Source organism: Podarcis pityusensis, assembly GCF_964106645.2.
Source record: "Podarcis pityusensis genome assembly, chromosome: 16".
NCBI lineage: Eukaryota > Metazoa > Chordata > Lepidosauria > Squamata > Lacertidae > Podarcis > Podarcis pityusensis.
Window position 1 is genome coordinate 9,384,966 of NC_138041.1, and position 26,115 is coordinate 9,411,080.

Genomic DNA, 26,115 nt, shown 5'->3' on the forward strand with positions numbered 1-26,115 from the left:
TGTATATTGAAAATAGAAGGCACTGATACCTAATTTATTGCCATGCATACTTCCTCTCTTTAAGGGAGGTGGCAAAGACTCATTCTCTGTCTCGCTCCCTACTTTTTTGGGGCAGACCTCTTTTCGCTTTTCACCTCCTCCAGCTCCTCACCGCTGCTGGTCTCCACTTCTTTCTGGTAGCCGAAATCGAGGCTGCTGGAAGGCGGGGAGACAGGGATGGGTGATATAGGAGATCTCATTTAATTTTAAATGGTTTCATAGCCTCACTTTTCCCACTCGCCTGCGGTACCTTGGCAGAATAATTTTAAGAGATAGACAAAAGACAAGGGAGAAGCACAGGCTTGGTGAGTTGTTGTTTTTTAGCTCTGAAAGGTCAAGGTTTGTCTCCCACACCACCTTCTGGGGGGGGAGCATGTGGGGGGCGGAGCCAGAGGCACATTGGGCGCAGCATCCCAGTTGTGCAGATGTCAGAGGTTGCTACAACTATGCACACAACTTCCCCCATGGCATCCAACATCTGGAAGGGCCGAAGTTCCCCATCCCTGGTGTATTCTCTGCTGTTATGAGTTGTCCGGCAGGCAGGAATCCAACAGACGCAGTTGCGGCCTTGGCACACCACTGTGGCTGGGCCACAGTGCCGCCGGTTGACTGCCTGCCTGTCCCGCAACTGCTAAAGGCACAAAACAGTGTTTGGGATGAATAGCCTCTTAAGGGCTGCTCTGCTTTGGGTACAGAAGGTCCCAAGTTCATTCCTGGCACCTCCAAGCCAGGCTAGGATAGACTCCCTATCTGAACCCCTGAAAAGCCACTGCTTGCCAGTGCGGGGCATCCCGAGCTAGATGAAGCAACGATCTGGCTCTGCAGAAGGCAGCTTCCCGTGTTACTGTTTTGATCAGCCCGGAACCTTGAGGACTGGGATCTTCGTTTTATTTCTAGTGACAAGGCCCCAGAGCTCCAGCTCATGGGAGCTCCCAGGTGCCAGCTCCCCAGTGGGCTGCAAGAGAACTGCTGCCAGTCAGTGTAGACCAGGAGCCAGCAAACTTTTTCAGCAGGGGGCCGGTCCACTGTCCCTCAGACCTTGTGGGGGGGGGCCAGACTGTATTTTGAAGAGAGAGAAAGTGAACGAATTCCTATGCCCCAAAAATAATCCAGAGATGCATTTTAAATGAAAACACACATTCTACTCATGTAAAAACATGCTGATTCCTGGAATGTCCGTGAGCAGGATTTAGAAGTCAATTGGGCCGGATCCGGCCCCTGGGCCTTAGTTTGCCTACCCATGATCTAGTCCAGGGGTCAGCAACCTTTTTCAGCCATGGGCTGGTCCACCGTCCCTCAGACCATGTGGTGGGCCGGACTATATTTTGAAAAAAAATATGAACAAATTCCTATGCCCCACAAATAACTTAGAGATGCATTTTAAATAAAAGGACACATTCTACTCATGTAAAAGCATGCTGATTCCCGGGCCATCCGCGGGCCAGATTTAGAAGGCAATTGGGCCGGATCTGGCCTCCAGGCCTTAGTTTGCCTACCCATGGTGTAGACAGTATTGCGCTAGGTGGCCCCAGTGGTGTGACTCCTGGATAAGGTACTTCCCACGATGCTTTGCCCTCACCTTGATGTTGACCCCGAGGAGCTGTCTTCCTCAGAGCTGCTAGATGTGTCGTCCTCGTCTTCTTCTTCGCTGCTGCTGCTGCTGCTCCCTTCCTGCTCCTTCAGCTGCTCCAAGATCTTCTTGGCCAGTTCGGGGGGTAAGCGGCGGCAGCCCCCGCGCCCTTTCACGGCCCGCTCGATCCGTGCCCTCAGCAGTCGCCGCTGCTTCTGGCGTTCCTTGTCCGGCGACCCGCTGAGTGCCTGCACTGCCTTGGTCCACAGAGCCATGGCCTCTTCGTCACTGGAATCCCTGGATGAAAGCGAAGGGCTGTGTGGCTCAGTGAGTGGAGCACCTGCTCTGCATGCAGGGGGATTTCAGGTTTGACCCCCCCGGCATCTCTGGGGAAGGCACCCTGCCTCAAAGTCTCAAGAGCCAATACTGGCCAAGAGGGACCAGCGGTCTCACTTGGTGTGAGGTGACTTTCTATGATGGGCAGGTAATTTTAAAAATTATTTATCACTTATTTTTACATCCATATCTAAAAATGAGAGGGAGCTCAAGGGGGCCTACACTCCTCAATAGCTCAGTCGGTAGAACATGAGACTCACAACCTCAGAATTGTGGGTTTGAGCCCCATGTTGGGCAAAAGATTCCTGCATTGCAGGGGGTTGATCTAGATGACCCTCATGGTCCCTTCCAACTCTAAAATTCTGCGATGTAGGTTAGGCTGAGAGGTGGTGACTGGCCCGGGGTCACCCAGGAAACATCCTGGCAGAGTGGGGATTTGAACCCTGGTCTCCCAGGTCCCAGTAGCGTAGCGATGGTTGCCAGTACCTGGGGCAAGGCAAGTATTGCGCCCCGTAACCCATGGTTCCTGTCAGGGCCAGATGGCAGCAGCGGAGAAGGATCTTCCCAGTGGGGAGAAGGAAGCTGGGGAGGGGTCAGGAGCAGCAGGGGCCATTTATTTTATTGTTATTATTAGTGTCATGAAAATTTTACACTGCTTGATTTTTAAAAAAAAGTTAATATGGGTGTGTGTTTTTTGAAATTTTGCAGCCCGCCCCCCAATTTTGCACCCAGGGCAACAGCCCCACTGCCCACACACACTACTCCACTGCTAGGTCCTACCCCAGTGCTCTAACCACTACGCCACAGTTCCTTTGCCCTGGTTTCAGCACCAACGAACTGTAAGCTCTAAATCATTTCATCACTCTTTGCCTGCATGCATGGGCGCTGCAGGAGAGGCGCTGCAGAATTAGCTTCTAGAGAGGCTGGCGTTATTTACTAGGGTGCCCCCAAAGTGAGGGCGATGGAAACACAAAGTTTCTCACTCACACCTCCTCGTCCATGTCTCCCTGGTAGGTTAAGGGCGCCATGCAGATGGAGCACATGTTGTCCAGGAGTTTGTAGCAGTCCGGACAGTAGATACCTGCGGAGAAGGGATGGGGAGAGTCATGTGGCGTAAGGGGAGCCAGGCTGGGATACCTTTATCAACCCTCTGAGTGGGCGGGGCCAGAGACAAAGGTAGGTGGAGCAATGGCAGAGTGGGAGGAGCAATATAAGGTGGTTCAATTTCCACACACCCCTCTCTGTACTCTTATCCAGGCAAGATCAGGGTGTGAAGGCAAGGCCAGTGAGGGGTGTGGCCTGGAGAGAAGGGGTGTGTCCAAGGATGGGGGTGTGGCCTGGGGAGAGTCCTGAGGGCCAGGCGGACAGGCTTGGAGGGCCGCATTTGGCCTCCTGGACTGTGCTTTCGCACCACTGCCGTCCAGATTTTCTGGGGGAGAATCCCAAGGGTTACATACGGAAACTTTTTCAGCTCAAGACATGGGCGTAGCCCGCTGCTGCACACACACCGCCACCACAGCCAAAATCAAGTAAATAAATAAAAATACTTAACTAAAAGTAGACAGAGCAAAGGGTATAAATTTCACCTGTTACAGCAAGCTAGTTCCTACCCTCACTGCCACGCACCCGCCCAGCTCTCTAGTCTCCGTCCAAGCGAGAAACAGGATCAGAGTTCAAGGACACAGTCCGGCCAGGCAAGAACATGCAAGGAGGGTCAGGGCTTGGTGAAGGCTGTGGGCTGGGGAGGGCTCCAGATACAGAGGCCTGGAGGCCTGCAACAGCCCTGCATCCTGCACAATATGATTTACCCCACCCTCCTTTTACAGCCTTTCTGGGCCTCGCCTTTGCCCCACAGCCTCCCTCGCCCCGCCCCGGCTTCCAACCTCGGCATCCCTGAGTACTGCAGGTGACAAAGTCCTCGCTGTCCGTGTCCTTGCGGATCTTTCCGCAGCCCATGCAGTAGGACTCGTGGACGCCCAGTTTCTTGACCAGCCACGAGCACAGCCGAGACCTGCGGAGCAGACCCGTGAGGGATGTCTCTTTCACACACACACACACACACACACACACATACATATAGACACAACACACTGCAGGTCAAGATTCTGTAAAGGCACCCTCAGTCTCTGCTTTTATCTGTGTGCAGGTGAAACGTCGTTGTTTTGATATATATACCACCCTTATTCAAAGATCCTAGGGCATGAGCTTCATCAACCTTATTATTACCACCTGTCCTTTACCAGAAGGTCCCTGGGCAGGTTACACCAGTATAAAATAAAGCATTAAAATCAGTGTGAAACAAATCAGAATCACAACTAGAGTGTGTTCTGAAAATACATTTCTCAATTGTGGGGGATTGATAGGTTGTATTTCTTGTGCTCTGGCCAGAAGGAAAAGGATATCGGATGGAAAGTATTTCTGATGACGACGACAGAATTGTTTGTCCAGTGTTTTTGACTACAACTCCCATCAGCCCTGCCGGCACGACCATCATAGACTACAACTCTTTCCTTCCAGTGTGGGGAAAAGGTTTGGGGGCTTACTTAGCTGCGAGGACCAGCAAAATGTTGGTGTGGCCCCCGTCTGCGGAGCGATTCCTCACGGCCTTTAGCACCGCTTGGGCCAGTCCTGTCCTTCGTGTCAGGATGGTGTTGTAGAGGTAACAGGTGCGCTCCTAAAGGATCATTGCGGGGAAATAAGATCACTGGATTGAGCGGGAGACCAGGCGCCCAGGGAATTAGTTGGGGTGAAGGCTGCATGCAGAAAAAATCGGAGTTGAGGTGGTCAGTCGGCTCAGGGTGGTGGTGTGGTTAGAATCATAGCGTTGCAAGGGACCCCCTAAGCATCATCTAGTGCAGGCATGTTCAAAGTCCATTTTGGGGGCCTAATCTGGCCCCCCAGTCGGCTTAATCCGGCCTCTGTGACAGTTTATTTCCTGGGGTAAAATCCTAAAAAACCTCAACAACTTTGGTCGGCCCCCATGGCCCTTCACTTCATCAAATCTGGCCCTCTTTGAAAAAAGTTTGGACACCACTGATCTAGTGTAACCCCTCCAATGCAGGAATTTCAACTAAAGGTAAAGGACCCCTGACCATTAAGTCTAGACGCGGACGACTCTGGGGTTGCGGCACTCATCTCACTTTACTGGCTGAGGGAGCCGGCGTTTGTCCGCAGACAGCTTCCGGGTCTTGTGGCCAGCATGACTAAGCCGCTTCTGGCGAACCAGAGCAGCGCACGGAAACACCGTTTACCTTCCCACCGGAGCGGTACCTATTTATCTACTTGCACTTTGACGTGCTTTCAAACTGCTAGGTTGGCAGGAGCAGGGACCGAGCAACGGGAGCTCACCCCATCGCGGGGATTTGAACCGTCGACCTTCTGATCAGCAAGTCCTAGGCTCTGTGGTTTAGACCACCCGCTTATTAGCCTACCTGAAGCTAAATTCCTCCCCGAGTGTGTGTATGTAGAGTCACTCACCTGTTCACGGGAGGGATAGTACCAAGCACACACGACCCGCCGCAGGCGCTGTATGTAGGTGCCGAAGATGGCGATGAAGAAACAGACGCCGTACATGAGACCTGGGAGACGGGTGGTTGGGAGGTTTGAAGAAGCAACACCACTTATCTACCTACTTGGCACATTTAGATCCATCCTTCCCGCGGTCCTAGCCCGACACTCTAACCACTGCCCCACACTCTTATATCACATGGAGAATCCTGGGAACTGTAGTTTGTTAAGCCAGCTTGCCGGAAGGAGGCTTACAAGGCACCATCCAACCATCTCAGGGACTCCACTCCAGATTTGTGCAGTGTTTGCTTCCGAGCCTTTTCTTCCCTCAAAGATATCCCACAAGGCAGCAAAGGTTTGGGATCAGTGTCAGGAGTGCGTGCAGGAGCCAGGCCCTGTGACCTGTAGGACTTTGCAGGACCGGGGCCTTCCTAAGTTTGTTCTGGAGAGGCAAGGCGTGGCCACACAGGTGAGGTAACTCACTGCACCTGGTGGCAAGAGCCGGGAAGGGATATAAGGTCAGCATTTCCCTTTGGCTCTTTGCCACAGCAACACGTTCCCTGCCTTGCTGTCTTTGACTCCTTGCTTCTTGATCCTCGGACCTCTGACTTCCTGACTCCTTGCTTCCTGACCCTCGGACTCTTGACTTCCTGACTCCTGCTTCTGGACTCCCGTTCCTGTTTCCAGGAATGCCCCTGGTCCCGACGTCCCCAGTATTCTGCTCTGTATTCTGCCACTGTATTTTGCTCTGGTCAGACCTCACCTGGAGTACTGTGTCCAGTTCTGGGCACCACAGTTCAAGAAGGACACTGACAAACTGGAACGTGTCCAGAGGAGGGCAACCAAAATGGTCAAAGGCCTGGAAACGATGCCTTATGAGGAACGGCTAAGGGAGCTGGGCATGTTTAGCCTGGAGAAGAGGAGGTTAAGGGGTGATATGATAGCCATGTTCAAATATATAAAAGGATGTCACATAGAGGAGGGAGAAAGGTTGTTTTCTGCTGCTCCAGAGAAGCGGACACGGAGCAATGGATCCAAACTACAAGAAAGAAGATTCCACCTAAACATTAGGAAGAACTTCCTGACAGTAAGAGCTGTTTGACAGTGGAATTTGCTGCCAAGGAGTGTGGTGGAGTCTCCTTCTTTGGAGGTCTTTAAGCAGAGGCTTGACAACCATATGTCAGGAGTGCTCTGATGGTGTTTCCTGCTTGGCAGGGGGTTGGACTCGATGGCCCTTGTGGTCTCTTCCAACTCTATGATCCTATGATTCTATGATTCTATGATTCTATGATCACCCGTGAACCAACCCATGGCAATCAGAGCTTTCCTTCTCCTAGGTGGGCTCCCTTCCCAGGTGGACGAGCCCCACCTGCCCCTCACTTCCCTCTACAGCAAGTGCAGAAATCACCTTGACCGCTGGGCCCACTCCTGGTCTTGTCCACTCAATCCTTCAGAGCCTGTCTTTGCATGCAGCGGCATTCCCTAACTCCCCCAGGGTTTGTGACCCATTGTCTCTCCTTTCTTGGTTTAGAATGTCAGTTGAAGCTGCTCCCTGGGGTGTGGCCGCCATCTCATGCTGACAGTTTCTAGGAGCCACAGGTGAGAGCTGAGTACAGGGTAGGGACCAAAGGTGGACAAACTAGCCCAGAAGGAAAACGACGCGTCCCCCGCCACAGGTACTATCCCCTCCCCTAACACCCCCGTGCACTGTGGTACCCTTGCAGAACATTTCCTGCGCCGTGCAATTCCAGAAGCAGCCACAAGAGGCTGGTGCAGAGCTTTGAGCTTTTAATGGGCGATTCCACGGACCAGGGGTCAGCAACCTTTTTCAGCAGGGGGCCGGTCCACTGTCCCTCAGACCTTGTGGGGGGCCAGACTGTATTTTGAAAGGGGGGCCAGACTGTATTTTGAAAGGGGGGGGGAATGAACCAATTCCTATGCCCCACAAATAACCCAGAAATGCATTTTAAAGAAAAGCACACATTCTACTCATGTGAAAACACGCTGATTCCTGGACCATCTGCGGGCCGGATTGAGAAGGCGATTGGGCCGGATCTGGCCCCTGGGCTTTAGTTTGCCTACCCATGGACCATAGCAATTCAGCAGTTCAGGGAATCTCCTTCTCCTCCACTTTGCCACTGTTATGAAGTTCCTGGTGCGCTTTCTTCTGAGCAATGCAGCTTAGACATCTGTATCCCCCATCTAGTTTCTTCCCTGATGCTGGGGGCTGAGTCTACCTTGCAGCTAGACTTGTGGCCGCAAAATCCCACCGGGACCTTTCAAGTCTGCCTTTCACCAACCAATCCAGATGTTTTGGACTAAAACTCCCCATCAGCCCTGGGCAGCGTGGCTGTTGACTGATGGAAGTTGTAGTCCACAATGGCCCGGCTGCCTGGGGCCGATGGGAGATGTAGTTCAAAACAGCTTGAGGGCGCCAGGTGGTGAAGGTTGCTCCAGCCCACAACCTTAAGGCTTCCCCTCCCACAACCAGTCATGGAGTGGCTCTGTCTGTCACTGTTGCTGGTGCCACCTACTGCTGGCCTCCCCATGCCCTCTCAACGCCCATCAGCAATCACATGACAGCAGAGGTTCTCAACCTTATGGGGTTCACGGATCCCTTGACCAACTACATTCTTTCTGCGGCACCCCTGTGGAAAGCCCCGTTATGGCGCCCCTTACCTGCAGAGTTGGCAGCCTCTTAAAGTAATGGTAAAGGGACCCCTGACCATTAGGCCCAGTCGTGACCGACTCTGGGGTTGCGGCGCTCATCTCGCTTTATTGGCCGAGGGAGCCGGAGTACAGCTTCTGGGTCATGTGGCCAGCATGACTAAGCCGCTTCTGGTGAACCAGAGCAGTGCACGGAAACGCCGTTTACCTTCTCACCTATTTATCAACTTGCACTTTGACTGCTAGGTTGGCAGGAGCAGGGACCGAGCAACGGGAGGTCACCCCATCGCGGGGATTCGAACCACCGACCTTCTGATCCGCAAGCCCTAGGCTCTGTGGTTTAACCCACAGTGCCACCCTTACCCTTTTTCAAATACCCTCCTTTGTGAAGTGTTCCCTCAGCCTCCTCTCCCCTCTGCTTGGGAGTCCTTTGGGCAGCCACAGCCACTGCCCCTGGCCTCTGAGCTGCCTCCCCACCCCAAAGAAAGGTGCCTCCTCACACTGCCCCACAGGGGCCTGGGAAGTACCCCCTGGCCAGCCCCAGAGGCACAATTCGCCTACGGAGCTTGTAGCCAGGGCCGCTGCAACTACCAGCTGTGCAAGCCTTGGGGAGGCAGAGGGCATCAGAGGAGGGAGGGAAGGGAAGAAAAAGGGTCAGAGGCCAGCGTTGCCTGCGGCACCCCTGACCATCATTCAACAGGGTGCCACGGCACACTGGTTGGAAACCATTGCTCTACAGGACAGAGACAGGAACGAAAGTAGGAGGGGCTATTCATGTCCTGCCCATCTGATAGGCTCCCTGGAAGCATCCAAAGGGATGGCACTTCCAGGAAGATGATGGGGACAAAGCTAGTTAAAGGTAGGTAGGCGTGTTGGTCTGCCGTAGTCGAAACAAAATAAAATAAATAAAATAATAAAATAAACTAATTCCTTCCAGTAGCACCTTAGAGACCAACTAAGTTATTGGTATGAGCTTTCGTGTGCATGCACACTTCTTCAGATACACTGAAACAGAAGTCACCAGACCCTTATATATAGTGAGCGGGTGGCTCTGGCTCCACCTACTGTTGGACCTCCAGCCCTACCAGTCCCCAAAGGCAGCACCAGCCACCACCGGGGAGGAAGCCTTTCCCACTCCCCCCAGTTACCAATGGTGATGTAGCCGTCGTAATCGGGCTCCGCCGGGCGCAGGCGACATTTCCGGGACAGCACACTGACGTTGCCCCGCTGCAGGACCTCGAAGGCCGAGACCATGTCGCGGTACATCTCGCCGGTGTAGCCCGTCCCGTTGACACTGACGCTCATCGTCACCGGGGCTGCGGGGAGACGCGGCTCAGGCCCTGATCTGAACAGTAGCCCTTCTGTCTGAATCCGAAACTCCACCCATAATTGGTGCAAAAACAGATCCACCTTTGTACCCTTTTGGCGGGCTGCACAATAGACCACCATCCCACCAGTTGTTACCTCTTGCAACGATTTCTCCATGCAGCAGATATCGCACCAAGTCCAACAGCCAGAAGACCGAAAAGTCGGCAATGATCAGCAGGACAGCAAGGGTCAGTTGGCGGAAGAGGGAGACAATGGCCAGCGTGTAGCGGAGTTGCTCTTTGCGGGGCAATATGAGCGAGGCTGCAGAGGAAGAAGCAATAGCGGATGGGTGGACTCAGGGCCACATTCACACCATCGGCTGGGTGAGGACTGCAGGGCCTGCTCCCTTCCAGGGCCTTCTCCAACTGGCCCAGGGGGCATGGCCCAGGCCCTTATTTGGAACAAACTTTTGGGGAAGTGTGGGAAGTGTTCTGCCATTGCTTCCCTGTTCCAGGTGGTTAATGTGCTTTAACATGTCCTCAAGCAGTCGGTGGCAATTTAAATTTTTATTCCTTTTTTTCCTTTTTTCCTTTGTTGGGGGTGGGTGGGTGGGATGGATAGTTGGTTGGGGATTAATTTTAGTATAATTGTTCTGTTCCTTTTTGTTGTTGTTGTTTTATTGGTTCTGTATAGTTTGTGTTTTGTTTTTAAGGGGCGGGATCAGGGCTGCCTGGGAGTGGCTCCCCAGCCAACACGATGGCTGGGACAAGTTCCACAGGGGGGGAAGCACTGGGACATCCGATCTCGGTGATCATGGGCAGGAGGCGGAGCTACGCTAAGACCAGACCATGTCATTACCGAGGAGGCAGGTTTAGTCGTTGTTTGAAGACTATCCCTGACTCCGGGTCTGGCCTTGACCAGATGGATACTGGAATCAACAGGGGAAACCCACATGACCTGAAAGTGTTGCTGTGCAATGCCAGGTCAATGATGAATAAAACCACTGCCATCCACGACTTGATTGTGGATGGAGGATTTGACCTGGCATGTGTGACAGAGACCTGGTTGGAGGAAGCAGATGGGCCTGTCCTTGCCGCTGCTTGCCCACCAGGTTTCTCTTACGCACAGCAACCCAGGTCATGTGGGCGGGGAGGGGGGGTTGCAGTGATTTTTAGGAAGTCACTAGCTTGTACCAGGCGTCCTACTGGGAAGATCCAGTTCTCTGAGTGCATGTTCTGGAAGTTGGGCAATAGGGGCAGTACAGGATTCCTTTTGGTGTACCGACCTCCCCGCTGCACCAAGGATTCCCTGTCCGAGCTGCTTCAGGTCGTGGCGGATTTTCTCCTGGAGACACCTAGTTTGGTTGTCCTAGGGGATTTTAACATCCATGCCGACACGACCTTACAAGGGGCCGCTCGGGACTTCGTGGAAAGCATGGTCTCCATGGGGCTGTCCCTGAATAAGTTTGGCCCAACTCATAGTCATGGACATGCCTTAGACCTGGTGTTCACCTCTAGTGACGTGGGTGATCTGACACTAAGTAAAAGTGAAACAAAAGAAGTGCCATGGTCAGATCACTTCCTGGTGCAACTGGACTTCTCCGCGACCCTTCCCCTCTGCAGGGAGGTGGGACCAATTCAGATGGTCCGCCCCCGCCACTTAATGGATCCAAATGGTTTCCAGAGAGTGGTAGGGGATGCTTTAGCCCATGTTGATGGCCTTTCAGCTGATTCCCTGGTGGCACACTGGAATGCGGAGTTAACCAGGGCTATCGACTGTCTGGCTCCAAAGCGCCCTCTCCGATTGCATGGAGCCCGGACAGCCCCGTGGTTTTCTTCGGAGCTGAGGGCGATGAAACAATCGCTGAGACGGCTAGAGCGTCGGTGGCAGAAAACTCACTCCGAATCTGACCGGACACAGGTTAGAGCTCAACGTCGAGCCTACCAAGTGGCGATAGCGACGGCGAAGAAGACTTTCTTCACCGCCTCTATTGCATCTGCAGAAAATAGTAGCAGGAGACTCTTTCAGGTGGTTCGCAATTTAACGGAACCACCTTTACCACCGGGGCCTTGTAAAGACCCCAAGATCTCCTGCAACGATTTTGCAAAGTTTTTTGCAGATAAAATCACTCATATTTGGAAGGAGCTAGACACCACCGGGGGAGCAGGGCCGGGGCGGGAGAGTGCTAGAGCTCTGTCTGGTCAAGTTGCATGGAATCAATTTCAATCCGTTACCCCCGAGGATGTGGACAGGCTGCTTGGACGTGTGAAACCAACCATCTGTCTCCTTGATCCTTGCCCATCCTGGCTAATAAAAGCAAGCCGGGAAGGGCTGGGCGATGGGCTCTGCGGGGTGGTGAATGCTTCCCTCTGTGAGGGAACATTCCCAGATCCGCTGAAAGAGGTGGTCATTAAACCGCTTCTTAAAAAAACATCTTTAGACCCGGCCAGTATGGCCAACTATCACCCAGTCTCAAATCTTCCATTCTTGGGCAGGGTGATTGAGCGCGTGGTTGCTGAACAACTCCAGGCACGCCTGGAGGATGCGGACCATTTGGATCCCTTCCAATCGGGATTCAGGCCTCACCATGGGACTGAAACTGCCTTGGTCGCGCTGGTTGATGATCTCCGGCGAGCTAGGGACAAAGGTGAGAGTTGTTTCCTGGTTCTGCTGGATCTCTCAGCGGCCTTTGATACAATCGACCATAACATCCTTCTGGACCGTCTAGAGGGGCTGGGAGCTGGGGGCACTGTTATACAGTGGTTTCGCTCCTTCCTCCTGGGCCGTGTTCAGAAAGTGGTGGTGGGGGATGAGTGTTCAGACCCCTGGGCCCTCACTTGTGGGGTGCCTCAGGGTTGCGTCCTCTCCCCCATGCTTTTTAACATCTATATGAAGCCGCTGGGAGAGATCATCAGGGGATTTGGACTGGGTGTCCATCAATATGCAGATGATACCCAGCTCTACCTCTCTTTCAAATCAGAACCAGTGAAGGCGGTGAAGGTCCTGTGTGAGTGCCTGGAGGCGGTTGGAGGATGGATGGCGGCTAATGGATTGAGGTTGAATCCTGACAAGACAGAAGTATTGTTTTTGGGGGACAGGGGGCGGGCTGGTGTGGAGGACTCCCTGGTCCTAAATAGGGTAACTGTGCCCCTGAAGGACCAGGTGCGCAGCCTGGGAGTCATTTTGGACTCACAGCTGTCCATGGAGGCGCAGGTCAATTCTGTATCCAGGGCAGCTGTCTACCAACTCCACCTGGTACGCAGGCTGAGACCCTACCTGCCCACGGACTGTCTCGCCAGAGTGGTGCATGCTCTAGTTATCTCCCGCTTAGACTACTGCAATGTGCTCTACGTGGGGCTACCTTTGAAGGTGACTCGGAAACTACAACTAATCCAGAATGCGGCAGCTAGACTGGTGACTGGGGGCGGCCGCCGAGACCACATAACACCGGTCTTGAAAGACCTCCATTGGCTCCCAGTACGTTTCCGAGCACAATTCAAAGTGCTGGTGTTGACCTTTAAAGCCCTAAACGGCCTCGGCCCAGTATACCTGAAGGAGCGTCTCCACCCCCATCATTCTGCCTGGACGCTGAGGTCCAGCGCCGAGGGCCTTCTGGCGGTTCCCTCATTGCGAGAAGCAAAGCTACAGGGAACCAGGCAGAGGGCCTTCTCGGTAGTGGTGCCCGCCCTGTGGAACGACCTCCCACCAGATGTCAAAGCGATAAATAACTACCTGACATTTAGAAGACATCTTAAGGCAGCCCTGTTCAGGGCAGTTTTTAATCTGTGATATTTTACTGTATTTTTGGTTTCTATGGAAGCCGCCCAGAGTGGCTGGGGAAACCCAGCCAGATGGGCGGGGTACAAATAATAAATTATTATTATATTATTATTATTATTTAAAGCACTACAATGTCCCTTTAAACCACCATCCTTCCCCCACAAGGAATTCTGGGAGCTGTAGTCTGTCTGAGGTGCTGAGAATGATTAGGAGACCTCCCTGTTCCCCTCACTGAACTAAACTTTGGAAATTGACATTGTGTGTAGCAACCTTAACACACTACATTTCCCATGATTCTTGGGGGCGGAGCTATGCTGTTTAAGGTGGTATGGTACTGCTTTAAATGTACAGTCATACCTTGGGTTATGAACGCTGCAGGTTGTGCGTTTTCAGGTTGCGGACCACACTGAAGCCGGAAGTACTGGAACGGGTTACTTTCGGGTTTCGGCGCTCGCACATGCACAGAAACACAAAATGACATCACGTGCATGCGCAGAAGCGGTGAATAGCGTCCACGGTGCTTCAGGTTGCAAACGTTGCGGGTTGCGAACATGCCTCCCGCATGGATCACGTTCGCAACCTGAGGTATGATTGTACAGTGCAGACGGGCCCTTGGTGTGTAATGCATTAATAGTAGTAGTAGTAATAGTAATAGTAATAGTAATAGTAATAGTAATAATAATAATACCCTGCCCATCTGGTTCAGTTGCCCCAGCCACTCTGGGTGGCTTCCAACACATATAAAAACATAAAAAAATGTCAAACATTAAAAACTTCCCGATACAGGGTGGCCTTCAGACGTCTTCTAAAAGTTGTGTAGTTCTCCTATGTATCTGATGGGAGGGCGTTCCACAGGGAAGGCGCCACTACCGATAAGGCCCTCTGCCTGGTTCCCTGCAGCATACATAGGCATGTTTCCACCCAGCACCTCTCATTTTAGTGAATAATTTCCGGAGGCCAGAATATCCAGGCTGGGTCTTTCTAGAGCTGCTGCCTTACTTGGGCGGATGTACTTGGTACACTCCTTTGCAGACAATGGCAGGACGGTGGGCTTCTTGTTCTTCCTCCGCATTGCGTCCATCTCCAGGAACGGCTTGGTGATGAAGATGTTGTCAAAACTGTCCTCGTGCAAATAATGCTTCCGGTACAGCAGAGCCCTGTTGAAGTCAAGCAGCTGACATTTCCGTGTTGCTTTCACATGAGAAAGGCTGATAGGTTAGCTCAGCAAGTATAAGAAGATCGCTGCTGGATCAGGCAAATGGCCCATCTAGCCTAACACCCTGCTCTCACAGTGGGACCCGAGCACAAAAACACTCTGTTCTCCTGTAGTTTCCAGCACATAGTCTAAATGTCCTTGTGGTGATCAGACAGGGTCCCCGGACGTTTAACAGTCTATTGATCCCTGTGCCACCACTATGCCTGCTTCCCCGCTGCCACCAACCCGTTACTTTCGGGTACGCACTGAGTCCAGACAGTTGTTAAAATTAAACCAAATAAACAAGTTTATTTTATAAGTATTAACAAGTTTATGGTTTCTCAGATAATATTCTTGTCAGTTTCTTAACTTTAGTTTCTTTACTGGCCTATACCTTCCTAATACTTTCTGACTGATTATCTCAACTGTTTGACTGACTCCTCTTAACAGATTCTCAAACATCAGACTAGCCCAACCCACAGACTTATCCTCTTCCTCTCTAACACCAGACTGACTTCTTACCAACTCTAACTCTAACTCCTCCCCTTGGATTTCCTATTGGTTAGTCATTTTACAATTAGTTAACCCTTTCCTTATGAACACAGTATGATGTCACACACCTAGGGGGGCAAACGCCACAGTCCTCCCAACCAATCAGGGATCACATATCAAATTGAACTTAACAGTGGTGTTTAGCCAAATGGAACTTATAGAGGTGAACCTCCAGAGGTTGTTGGACTCCATCTCCCATCAGCCCCAGCCAGTAAGGCCAATGGTGAGGGATGATGGGAGTTGTAGTCTACTGCCACCTGGTTCCTTAGCCCTGCCTTAGGAATGGCATAGAAGCACCTCGCTCCTCTTGGCCTCCTTGCTGTGACTCACTTGATGTAGAGGTACAGAATGACCAAGGTAGACATATAGCCAAAAAGCCCTACAGCTTCCTTTGCAGGCTGCAGGCGCTTGGAGACGTCCTCCATGATGTCAAAGGCGACTTGGGACAGGCTCTTGCTGGCATTGACGGTCACGTCGTAGTGGTGCACAGCTGTGATGTTGAACTCGAACTCGTGTCGCACGCGGTTCAGCACAGCCACGATCGCTGGTGGTGCATATTGGGGGAGATGGGAGGGTAGGGTGTGAGAACAAGGGTGGCTACGTCTATACTACAACTCTAGCGGGGGCGTGAATCGCTTTGTTAAAAGGTCACGTTTTGGCGATTCACAGAGCCACAAGACTGTTAAGAATAATTGTTTAATCGCACGGTGAAATTGAGAATGCCTGTATGTATATTACTAAGGGTTTAACATTGGAATATTCCACTGAAGCATACTGAAGCACCCTGAGCTCTAACAGGTTGATAATTAACTGCTGGTGTTCTCTGCTAGCTTTATCGCGAGTGTTTAACCTTAGATCATGCGAGCGGTATTTGATTGCAAATCTCCACCTTGAAGGGAGTTGCCTGTTAATCTTTCTCTGGAAGCCACAGGGAGCAAAGGATGTGGTAATGTTTCTCCAGCAGCAAATAACCTTATGCTAGATGCAGCTATGGCAGAGACAGAGCTTTGATTTTTGCTCTGACCGTAATTATATTATATATTTAAGAAGAACCTCTGCATGAATATGCATATGCTTTATACTACTTTCTGGGTGTATCATTGATCGTTTTTGTACCTGTTTTGAATGAGTTATGGTTAGTAAAGCTTTAAATCATATTTATAGGTCTGGGCAATTTTTAATCCAACAGGAGTCAGTTTTTACACATCGAATTGTTTCATGGCGCGCAATATTAAGCTCTGCAATAAAAACTGTCTCAATACGAGAGATGGAAAGCAGGATTCACCCCATTGGCACAGCCTCATCTGGCCTCCCTTCCCCTCCCATTGAGAGAAACAAAGCAGAAGGCTTTGCCCCTGAACTGTGCCCACGTTTGGTCATTAGAGAACCCTGGTTTTGAAATCAGTGTCTGGGTTTTGGTTTTAGTTTTCCTCTGCCCTCCCTGTGCCTTTTACCTTGTGTGTCTTTTAAAAAAATAATAATTTAAGAATGCAAGCCTAGGAGTAGGGATTTCCTTGCTTTGATTGTATGTAGGCTGCTCTGTAAGCCTTTTGGGGTACCAAATGCTATGTATAAGTAAAGGTGTCCACTTAAAAACTTAGGGAAAGCCCTGCTGGATCAGACACCGGTTTAGGCCCACCTGAACTGGACAGGTGTTTTATCCCCCAACTTTTCTCCACACTCACGCTCAACAACCTTGCGGCGCAGGAACGGTGCTAAGTACTGCGGGATTATGCAGAAGAGCAGGAGGACTGTGGGGAAAAAGACAAGACCATTAGGAAGGCAAGGCACGGTGGTCTAGCTCCCAGCTGCACACACATTCATTGGCTGGCCTCAGTCACAGCAATATTGCTACTCCTAAGCATTAATATAGTAATTCAGTGAGGTCAAAGCATGTTATTATCTCATTCACCCACATACAACAGCCCTCTAAGGTAGGCTTGTATTCCTATTCCTTCTTTTGTCAGTTAATCAGGGCCTGAAAAGCCAATTAACTGCAGCTACCATATCTTGCCAGCACATAACACAACCATAACACACCTGTCTCCCCCGCCCCAATAGCTCCCAACAGTATATTATTAAATGGCTGATTTCTGCGAATCTCTCTGGATTCAGCTATACAGCTGCAAACATAATGTTTTAAGTGTGTTTTAAGTGCATTATACAAATGTGACACTAGATGGCGATGGTGAGCTATTGGCAAATTTTATATATATATATATATATATATATATATATATATATATATATATAAAATTATTATTTTTAAAAAGCATTTTCACGGCATTTTTTAAAATAAGCCTAGATTCCACCGTTGTCTGGCCTGGTTAGACTCCGGGGCTGAGCTCTGGCATTGTTTGAGGATGGGCCGTGCAGAGAACGCGAAGAAGCACCTGAGTCACGCTAGCTATTTGCCACAGACACCAGAGGTCAAGGCTCACACTAGGATGACGAAGGGGTCAGAGGTTGCACAAAACAGTGACATGGCTCATGAGAGGTCAAGGGTAACGTTAAGCAGGTGGACGAGGGGCTCAGAGGCCGGTTCATGGACTTTGATTAAGGCCGGGGGTCACGGTAGGCAGAAACGATGAGGGGTCATCCTAAATAGTGACCAGGCTTGTAGGAGCTAGAGGAGCTATGCCGTGTCTATCCTGAATAAGCATAGTTTGTGCTGGTTAGGTCACAAACAGTGACTAGACTAATGTGGAGTCATGCTAAGCAGTGAAAAGTCGGAAGAGGTCATAGGTCAGGGGTCACGCTAAGCAGAAACTAAGTGAACCAAGGGTCAGAGGTCAGGAGTCACACTGGGCAAGGACTTGGCTAACGAGCGGCCATAGGTCATGCTAAACAGCGATTAGCTTAGCAAGAGGTCAGAGGTCACAGTAAGCAGTTGTGATGGCCTGAGACTTGGGCTCGGACTCGGAACCAGAGGAGTCTCAGTCTGCACCGGATCCTTTGCCTCAGGCGGCAGCTGAACCTAGTCTGGGGCCTGATCCTGAAGAGTCCCAGTCTGCACAGGTTCCCCTGCGACAAGCACCAGCTGGGCCGAGTCAGGGGCCTGAGCCTGCCCTGGCTCCAGAGGCGGGGATGACCATGTTGCCTCCACCTGGGCCATCACTTACAGCTGCTCCACTACCAGTTGGGTCAGGGGAGGCTGAGGCGGCCCCTGGGTCTAGTAACCCCACCGACGTCTCTCGAGCTGCAGAGACTGAGGTCAGAGAGAAGGAGAGACCTGAGTACTCGCAGGAGGAGTGCTCGCCTTCGGGCGAGACAGGGAAGTGAGTCGCCGGGGGATCAGGACCAGCTGTTACCCCCGTCAGAGATAAAAGGCTGCTGGACCCAACCCCAGGTTGTGGGAGCAACCAGTCATTTAAGAGAGGAATGCAGAGGGAGAGCTGGGTCTCCAGTAAGAAATGCTAGAAGCAAGGACAGTAGTTATGCGTCTAGGCAATTTACAAAGTCCAGAGAGATGCCCAAGAAAGTGGTCTGCTTCAATTGCACAAAATTGTATTCCTTTAGCACAGGCATTCCTAGTTTAGCATCACTATCAAAAGCTGCTCTAGCCATCTTAGAATTCTAAAATTTGAAAAATATTCAAAATTCTAAAATCTGTCAAAATTCTAAAATCAAAATCTCAAAATACAAAACAAATCTTCACTGCCTTGGGCCACTGTGAACTCTGAGGGAGGGGGGGGTTGCTTAATCCCCGCTGCACAATAGAACAAAAGACCATGTGCTTACCAGGAAGTTCTCTCAGAAAAATACTACTCAGCTCAAAATCACAATCCAACGCAATCCTTCAAAAATACACAAAAAATATGCAAAGGTTGCAGTTTGCCAGAACCTGCCTGTGATTCTGTGTCTGCCCTTGCCTGGCTTCCTGCCTGTCGGACTGACTCCTTGCGGAACCCTTGCATTTGGGACCAGACCTGGACCGCGTTACTTGGGTTAACCCCGGGCCCAGCACAGCAGTGACTAGGTTGATGAGAGATCGGGGATCACGCTAAGCAGTGACTAAGCCAGCGAAGGGTCAGAGGTTTGGGGATGAAGGGCTGGAGACAACAGAATCCCACTGACCGCTGCCCTAGTGTCAGAGGTCAAGTGCAGCCATCGGACGGGCGGCAGGAGGGTCAAGGGGTCAAAGTTCACGCTCACTATTAGCCAGGCCGCAGAGGTACTTGAAGAGCAGGACGACGGAGCAGAGGAAGTAGAGGAAGGGGATTGCCCGCTCGCACGTGTCCTTGGCGTTGTCAAAGAGACGGGCGCACTTCCGGTAGGGGGTGCCCATCTCCTCGTTGCAGACCTCGCCCAAGTTGAGGAGGAAGTACCACACGTTGCGCAGGCAGTGAGCTACACGGAAGGAAGGGGCAGAGGAGAAAAGTGTGAATTTGACTGTCTGGTGCACGCGCAGAGTGCAGCAGCTAGGCTGATTGTGGCTGCCGGCCAATAACACCCTGTTGGCAGGATTTGAACTCGTGGCGAGTCTTCCGCTGGGCCAGTGGGGGAACTATTGCAGGAACGCCCCCCCCATCATTGTTTGTACAAACACGACACACACACACTCACACACGACATACGCGACGCTTCAGTTATAAATTCATAAAAAATCAGCCGTACATCGGATCTGTACCATTCCACTTTTAGGAAGAACTATCAAAGGGGGGAGACTTGACACAAGGCAGCCATAATCCCCAAGCGTACCAACACATCCGCAGCAAGCCCTACCCAGTTGGTATGCCAACCTTGATGGTCCTAGACAGAAGATCTTTACACTCACAAAGGACATGCATATGGAAGTGGATTCAGTACGGACTGAAACAAAGGACAGTGACTAGCCCTTCCCTCTGGGGGCAGGAAACAGTGAACTCCTCTTTGTCCTCAGGAATGTAATCATGGGGAGGGGGAAAGGAGGAACCGGACAGGTGACAAGACACTCAGGTTACCACCACAACTCCTCCCTGAACCCCTCCTCATTGTGATGTGTCAATGATGTAGTCATGATGTAGTCTTTGGGGTGTAGCATGGGGGAGTAGTAGCTAATAAAAGTTGGGGTCTTCTTTTGTTCAGGGCTTCCATCTTGTTCCACCTGGTGGCAGGTGGGAGTCCTGTCGCGACAGTCTTCAGTAAAGACCAAGCCTACTGGCTGCTGTTTTGCTCTGGTATTCCTGGCTGGTGTTCTTGGTTTTTGGTCCAAGGGAGCCCTCAGATTTCTCCATTAACAAAGTTCAAGGTATATTATGTCCTTCTCCAGCTCAGGACCAGGTTACTTGAGAGACGGCCTTATCCCTTATATATCCAGGAGATCACTGCGGTTTGCGGCAGGGTCTCTCCTGCAAATCCCAAATATTTCAGAAACCCACTCTCTCAGAGCAGGGCTTTTAGGGGGCCTGTACCTGTTTTGTGGAACAGTATCGCTGTCCAGATATGACAGGGGCCCCCACTAGCTGCACTTCCTGGATACTGAATATATTTTTGTCCTGGCAGGTTTTTCCAGCTGGATAAATGGGTCTTTACCACAAGTGTACACTTTGCTTGTCTGTTTTTAATTCCGCTTGCGGAAAGCTCTCCCCGAGAGACCAGCCTGACACCATTTTAGGCCCTGGGGGAAACCAATCTTCTTTCACCAGGCCTTTAACTTTTAATTTGTAGGCTGTTTTAAACTATTTTTAATATTGTGTTTTAATGTCGTAACTCATACCTTAGGGTGAAGGGCGGCTAATTAATAAATAATAATAATCTGTGGCATAGCTGTCAACGTTCCCCTTTTTTTAAAGGGAAATTCCCTTATTCCGAATAGGATTCCTCGCAAGAAAAGGGAAAAGTTGACAGCTATGATCTGTGACCTCCTTGACTGGGTGGGATGTTTTATTCCTGCCTTCTTAAAAGAGGATCGTGCTTTAGGTTTTTCTCTTCTTTTGTGCCAGCTTTAATGGATATGTTTGTTTGTTTGTTTGTTTGTTTGTTTCTATACCATAGGTTGTTTTGAGTTATAGATGCATTCATTATTATTATTAAATTTATTGATTGCTTTTTCTTCTTTTTACCAAGGTAACTCAAAGCAACTTTTGGTATATAAACAAATGAACACATATTATTATTATTACATTTAGTTTTTATTACCTGTAAATTGGTTTGAAATGTGATTAGTAATTCCAAGATGATGAGGATGATAATCGTAATAATGACAGACAGTCTCTGTGGGTAAACTACCTGTCTTGTGGTAGGGTGGAGTTAGCCAAAAGCTCTCTTCTCATTTGATCCCACGGGTGACACCATAGGAAACCCAGCCAGAAGGGCAGGGTATAAATAATAAATTATTATTATAGGTGCAACCCCTTTAGTCCATCTCTTTGGCTTCTTGCATCCTTCCTTCATCCCAACCCATTCTTCGCCCATTCAAACTCACCCACGTGCCGTACAGAGTCCATGACAGATCGGAAAAGCTTTCGGACGCGGTCACCAACCACCTTTGCCTTCTGAGCGATGTCCTTGATTTTTCGTAGTGCATCTAGGCAGAAGATGTTGGGAGAGAGCCCACCTTAAATATGGTTGGTGTCTATTAAGAACCAAGAACAGTGCCAGGACTGAAGGCGTAGGCAGTGTTGGTGCTGTTCTAAAGTTGCTAGACTCCTATTCCCATCAGCTAGGGTGGCCAGATTTCAGAAAGTAAAATTCCTGAGCTTTTTGGGGGGGAAACCTAACCCAAAAATAGTGATTCTAAGCTTTTTGAGCTGTTTCCGCTGCTTTTTCCATCATGTTACCATATATCCAGGTTTTCCCTGACATTTTGCCAATTCAGCAAAATTCCCCCCGACGCCATTTTTACACCTGAAAACCAAGACGTGTCAGGAGTTTTCCTGATGTATGGCAAGCCTACATCAGCCCATGTTAGGACGGTTAATGGTTAATGAGGATGTTTGGCGTGGAGAAAGTAGATAGGCTGCGTCATCAACACCGTTGGGCACCCAAGGGAGCTGAATGCCTGGAAATTCGGGACAGATAAGCACAGAAACTAAGGAATATGCTCCAAAAGGAGGCAGTGATGGCAACCAACTTAGATGGCTTTAAAAGTGGATTCAGCAAAAATCACAGAGGCTAGCAACTGCTACCAGCCACAGTAGAGATGTTCTGCCTCCAATGTCAGAGGCATTCATGTGCCTCTGAATTACCAGTTTGGTGCTGCTGGACTCTGTCCTGCTTTGGGGTTTACCAGATGCATCTGGGGGTTGTTTGATTGTGTGTCTGACCGTTAACCAGAAGGTTGGTGGTTCGAGCCCACGTAGGGATGTCTGTGGGCAGGATTCCTGCACTGCAAGGGGTTTTACCCAGATGCCCCTCAGGGGTCTTCCAACTGTACAATTCTGTGATTCTACAATTCATTTTTATTTTGTTATTTGTTTATTTATTGGATTTATATACCGCACTTCATCACAAGATCTCAGGGGAGATGGCAAGATCTTTCCGCCAGAAACTTTTGCGGAATCACACGCTAGTGGTGGGCGATGTCAGAGACAAAAAGTGGGTGGGGCCACGGAGGGAAATATTGCCTTTGCACAGCGCAAGTAAGGCAAGCAAGAGACGTTCTTCCTCTTCAAGGGAGCATGTCAGGAAAAAACACTTGAGGAGGGTGTGAAGTTGGGTTGCTGAGGGGCGTGGTCTGGGGGAGAAGGCGTGGCCTGGGCTGCTGAGGGGGCAGGGCCTAGGGAGAGGAGGCGTGGCCTGGGGAGAATTCAGAGTATAGTGAGTGGTACCTTGGGTTAAGTACAGTGGTACCTCAGGTTACATACGCTTCAGGTTACATACGCTTTAGGTTACAGACTCTGCTAACCCAGAAATAGTGCTTCAGGTTAAGAACTTTACTTCAGGATGAGAACAGAAATCGTGCTCTGGCGGCGCAGCGGCAGCAGGAGGCCCCATTAGCTAAAGTGGTGCTTCAGGTTAAGAGCAGTTTCAGGTTAAGAACGAACCTCCGGAATGAATTAAGTACTTAACCTGAGGTACCACTGTACTTAATTCGTTCCGGAGGTCCGTTCTTAACCTGAAACGGTTCTTAACCTGAAGCACCACTTTAGCTAATGGGGCCTCCTGCTGCCGCCGCACGATTTCTGTTCTCATCCTGAAGCAAAGTTCTTAACCCGAGGTACTATTTCTGGGTTAGCGGAGTCTGTAACCTGAAGCGTATGTAACCTGAAGCGTATGTAACCCGAGGTACCACTGTACCAGACAGAGAGGCCCAGAGGGCCCCATTCAACTCCTGTGGACAGAGGTCTTCCAACCCCTGCCTTTCAAAAAATACACTGCCAACCCAGCCAGGGATAAAAGTGCAAGGCTGGTGCAAGCAGAGCAGCAACAAAACCCCGTCGTCTCACTGATCAGGGGCTCGCGGGCCCTCTGCAGCATTTCTGCCGTCTGGTTGAGGGCGAGTTCGGCGCCACACGACACGGCATCGGCGCACCGGGTGAAGTTGCGGATGATGTTGGCGAAGGGGCCCTCCATGGCCAAGCCGAATGCCAGGATCAACAGCATGGTCTTGCCTTCTTCTGTAGGGGGCGATAGAGATGGGAGACAGAATAGAAAAGCGTCAGAGGCTGAGTGGGGTCCCTCTCAGGGAAGCCTTTCTCCTCCTGCCCCAGAACTGCAGCTGTCTGTCGCCGGCCCTGCCAACAGCACTGAGTGAGGCGCTTCAACAAAACGTTGCAGTGCGGAGTGTGGCTGTTTGCAGCTGTCTCCTCTCAGGCCTACCTGGAGATGCCAGGCATCGAAACTGGGACCTTGTGTGTGTAAGGCAGATGCTCTCCCAGCGACATAGCTGTCAGCTTACAGATTTGAAAATAAGGGACCAGCAGCCAAAATAAGGGATTTTCCAAGCACAGGTATGTTCAACTTCTGAGCCCCTCCGAGCCAAAGGCAGAAAGCCCAGCCAGCAGCCAAACAAAGCCTCAAGCGGTGGTTCCCACAGCGCAGCAACCTGGCAAAGGGGATGCAGCAAGGAAAACCACTGTCACCTCTCCGCTGGGAAGCGCTGAGCAAAGGCGAGTCCCCAGGGAACGCGGCCGATTTGATCGGCACAAGGCATGCAAGCTCCACCCCCCCAGTCGTTCTTAGACTCCTTATTAGGTGAACAACGCAGCCAAGCAACACAGCTGGAGCCTCCCTCCTCCCTGGCTGGCAGGGAGGGAGGGAGAGGAGCTGCTTCCTTTGAAACCCGGGAAATTTAAGGGACATCATCAATAAGGGGCAGCAGCGGGACATGGTACTGGGATAAGGGACTTTCCTGCCAAATAAGGGACAGTTGACAGCTATGCCCAGCGAGCTACAGCCCTTGTTCTCTCAAGTAGCCAGTATTAGGGGTGGGAATAGCCCCCAAAGAATAGCAGCCTTCGCTGTGGGTCGTTCTTCAAAATAGTGGATTCTGTTTGGCTCACAACGCCATTTCCTGCTCCCCGCCTCCAATTCTGTCTGGGGACTGTATTATTTTCACTTGTCTTGGTTTTTTCCACACTTACTTGAGAAGATCTGGGGCAGCATGAGGAGGACGGTGACACGAACTTTGCATGAGAAGGCCATACCAAGGCCAAGCCCAAGGGCCAGGGTGATGGTCGACAGAAGGCAGTACCAGATGTTGTACCCCTGCACGAAAATGACCATTGCCCCATAGGCTGTGGCGAGGACCATGCCCAAGGCAAAGCCACCCACGCTACGGGTCACGGACCGGCCCAGGGTGTCCTCGACCACCCGTGGGACCGGTGGCTTCTTTCTCTTCCTGTTTCGACCCCCACGTGGTGAGAAAATAGACAGGAGACCCATGGCGGTGATGGCTTCAAGGAGGCTACCCAATAGAGTACTGCATGGAACAGAGCAGGGGGCGCTCCGTGATCTCTGTGTCTGCAATGGGTTTGGAAGTGTGTCTGGTAAAATCGCAAACCAAGAGAAACCTGTGTTAAAAACTTATGGGGTGGTAAGATATTTGGAATGCGGGAACCAGGAAAGGAGAAGGTGTCCAGTCAGTGTGTTATCGTCCCACCAACAACTACACCAAAGTTCCTATTACAGGTCTGAAAAACCAGTACACTTGAGATTCCGCTAGGCTCCACACATCACCTGTCAGATTCTGTCCCTAGCCCCACCCACATTCTACAGTAGCTCCTCCCATCCCTTGCTGGATCCTCTATTGACTCCACCCTAGCCACGCCCACATTATGTACTAGCTCCTCCCACCACTTGCTGCATTCTCTGTTGACTCTACCTTAGCCCCACCCACATTCCACACTAGCTCCTCCCAAACCTCCTTACCAAATTCTGTCCCCGCCTTGTCCCTAGCCCCACCCACTTTCTGCCTTGGCTCCTCCCATCACTCGCTAAAAACTCTTCTTTTCAGATTCCACTGCAAGTCTGTCCCTATCCATTTATTTAAGCCCTGCCCTGATTTTGGGTGACTCCCCCTAGCCCAAGCCCCAGCATTACACAGAGGATATGAAATTTGTGAAATCAGTGTTTGGCAACTTAAATCAGAGGGACAAGCCAGGAATTGCTCTAGAACTTCAGAGGATATTCTTTGAAAGGGGCATTGCTAATAATAATAATAATAATAATAATAATAATAATAATTTTATTATTTATACCCCACCCATCTGGCTGGGTTTCCCCAACCGCTCTGGTCGGCTCCCAACAGAACACTAAAAACAGAATAAAACTTCAAACGTTAAAAACTTCCCTAAACAGGGCTGCCTTCAAATGTCTTCTAAAAGTCAGATAGTTGTTTATTTCCTTGACATCTGATGGGAGGGTGTCACTACTGTGAAGGCCCTCTGCCTGGTTCCCTGTGGTTTCGCTTCTTGCAGTGAGGGAATTGCCAGAAGGCCCTCGGAGCTGGACCTCAGTGTCCGGGCTGGATAATGGGGGTGGAGACGCTCCTTCAGGTATACTGGGCCGAGGCTGTTTAGGGCTTTAAAGGTCAGCACCAACACTTTGAATTGTGCTCGGAAACGTACTGGGAACCAATGTAGGTCTTTTAAGGACTGGTGTAATATGGTCTTGGCGGCCGCTCCCAGTCACCAGTCTGGCTGCCACATTTACCCAGCTTAATCAACTCAAATCAATTCTGCTCTTGCAACTTAATCAACATTGCTTCTATTCATCCAATGATCTCAATAGATCACCC

The 26,115-nt window shown here is 50.7% G+C and overlaps 1 protein-coding gene across 5 annotated transcripts; it reads right to left on the reverse strand.

Moving 5' to 3' along the window:
- Window positions 1–26,104, reverse strand: DCST2 (DC-STAMP domain containing 2). 5 transcript variants are annotated; one of them, XM_080984582.1, is made up of 15 exons: window positions 25,946–26,104; window positions 23,324–23,494; window positions 21,361–21,462; window positions 19,110–19,304; window positions 16,640–16,705; window positions 15,285–15,498; window positions 14,207–14,364; window positions 9,584–9,748; window positions 9,268–9,435; window positions 5,423–5,523; window positions 4,489–4,619; window positions 3,829–3,956; window positions 2,933–3,026; window positions 1,619–1,906; window positions 1–195 (listed from the first exon to the last, which is right to left on the reverse strand). In XM_080984582.1, the coding sequence occupies exons 2-15, from the start codon at window positions 23,478–23,480 to the stop codon at window positions 99–101; spliced, it is 2,064 nt and encodes a 687-aa protein (XP_080840708.1). In that variant the 5' UTR covers window positions 23,481–23,494; window positions 25,946–26,104; the 3' UTR covers window positions 1–98. The 5 variants fall into 5 exon arrangements, with proteins under 5 accessions (XP_080840708.1, XP_080840709.1, XP_080840707.1 ...); XM_080984583.1 differs by lacking the exon at window positions 25,946–26,104 and adding an exon at window positions 25,056–25,076; XM_080984581.1 differs by lacking the exon at window positions 25,946–26,104 and adding an exon at window positions 24,461–25,049 and having other exon boundaries at window positions 1–192.
- Window positions 26,105–26,115: the final 11 nt, after the last annotated feature.

Bases quoted from the DNA above. Each gene is read 5' to 3' on its own strand.
- DCST2 (XM_080984580.1), bottom strand. From the start codon at position 24,761: ATGGGTCTCCTGTCTATTTTCTCACCACGTGGGGGTCGAAACAGGAAG. The intron at 9,436-9,583 runs GTAACAACTGGT...GTCTCCCCGCAG, and splicing joins TGGAGAAATCGTTGCAAGAG to CCCCGGTGACGATGAGCGTC. The intron at 196-1,618 runs GTGAGGGCAAAG...CCCGCCTTCCAG, and splicing joins TCCTCGGGGTCAACATCAAG to CAGCCTCGATTTCGGCTACC.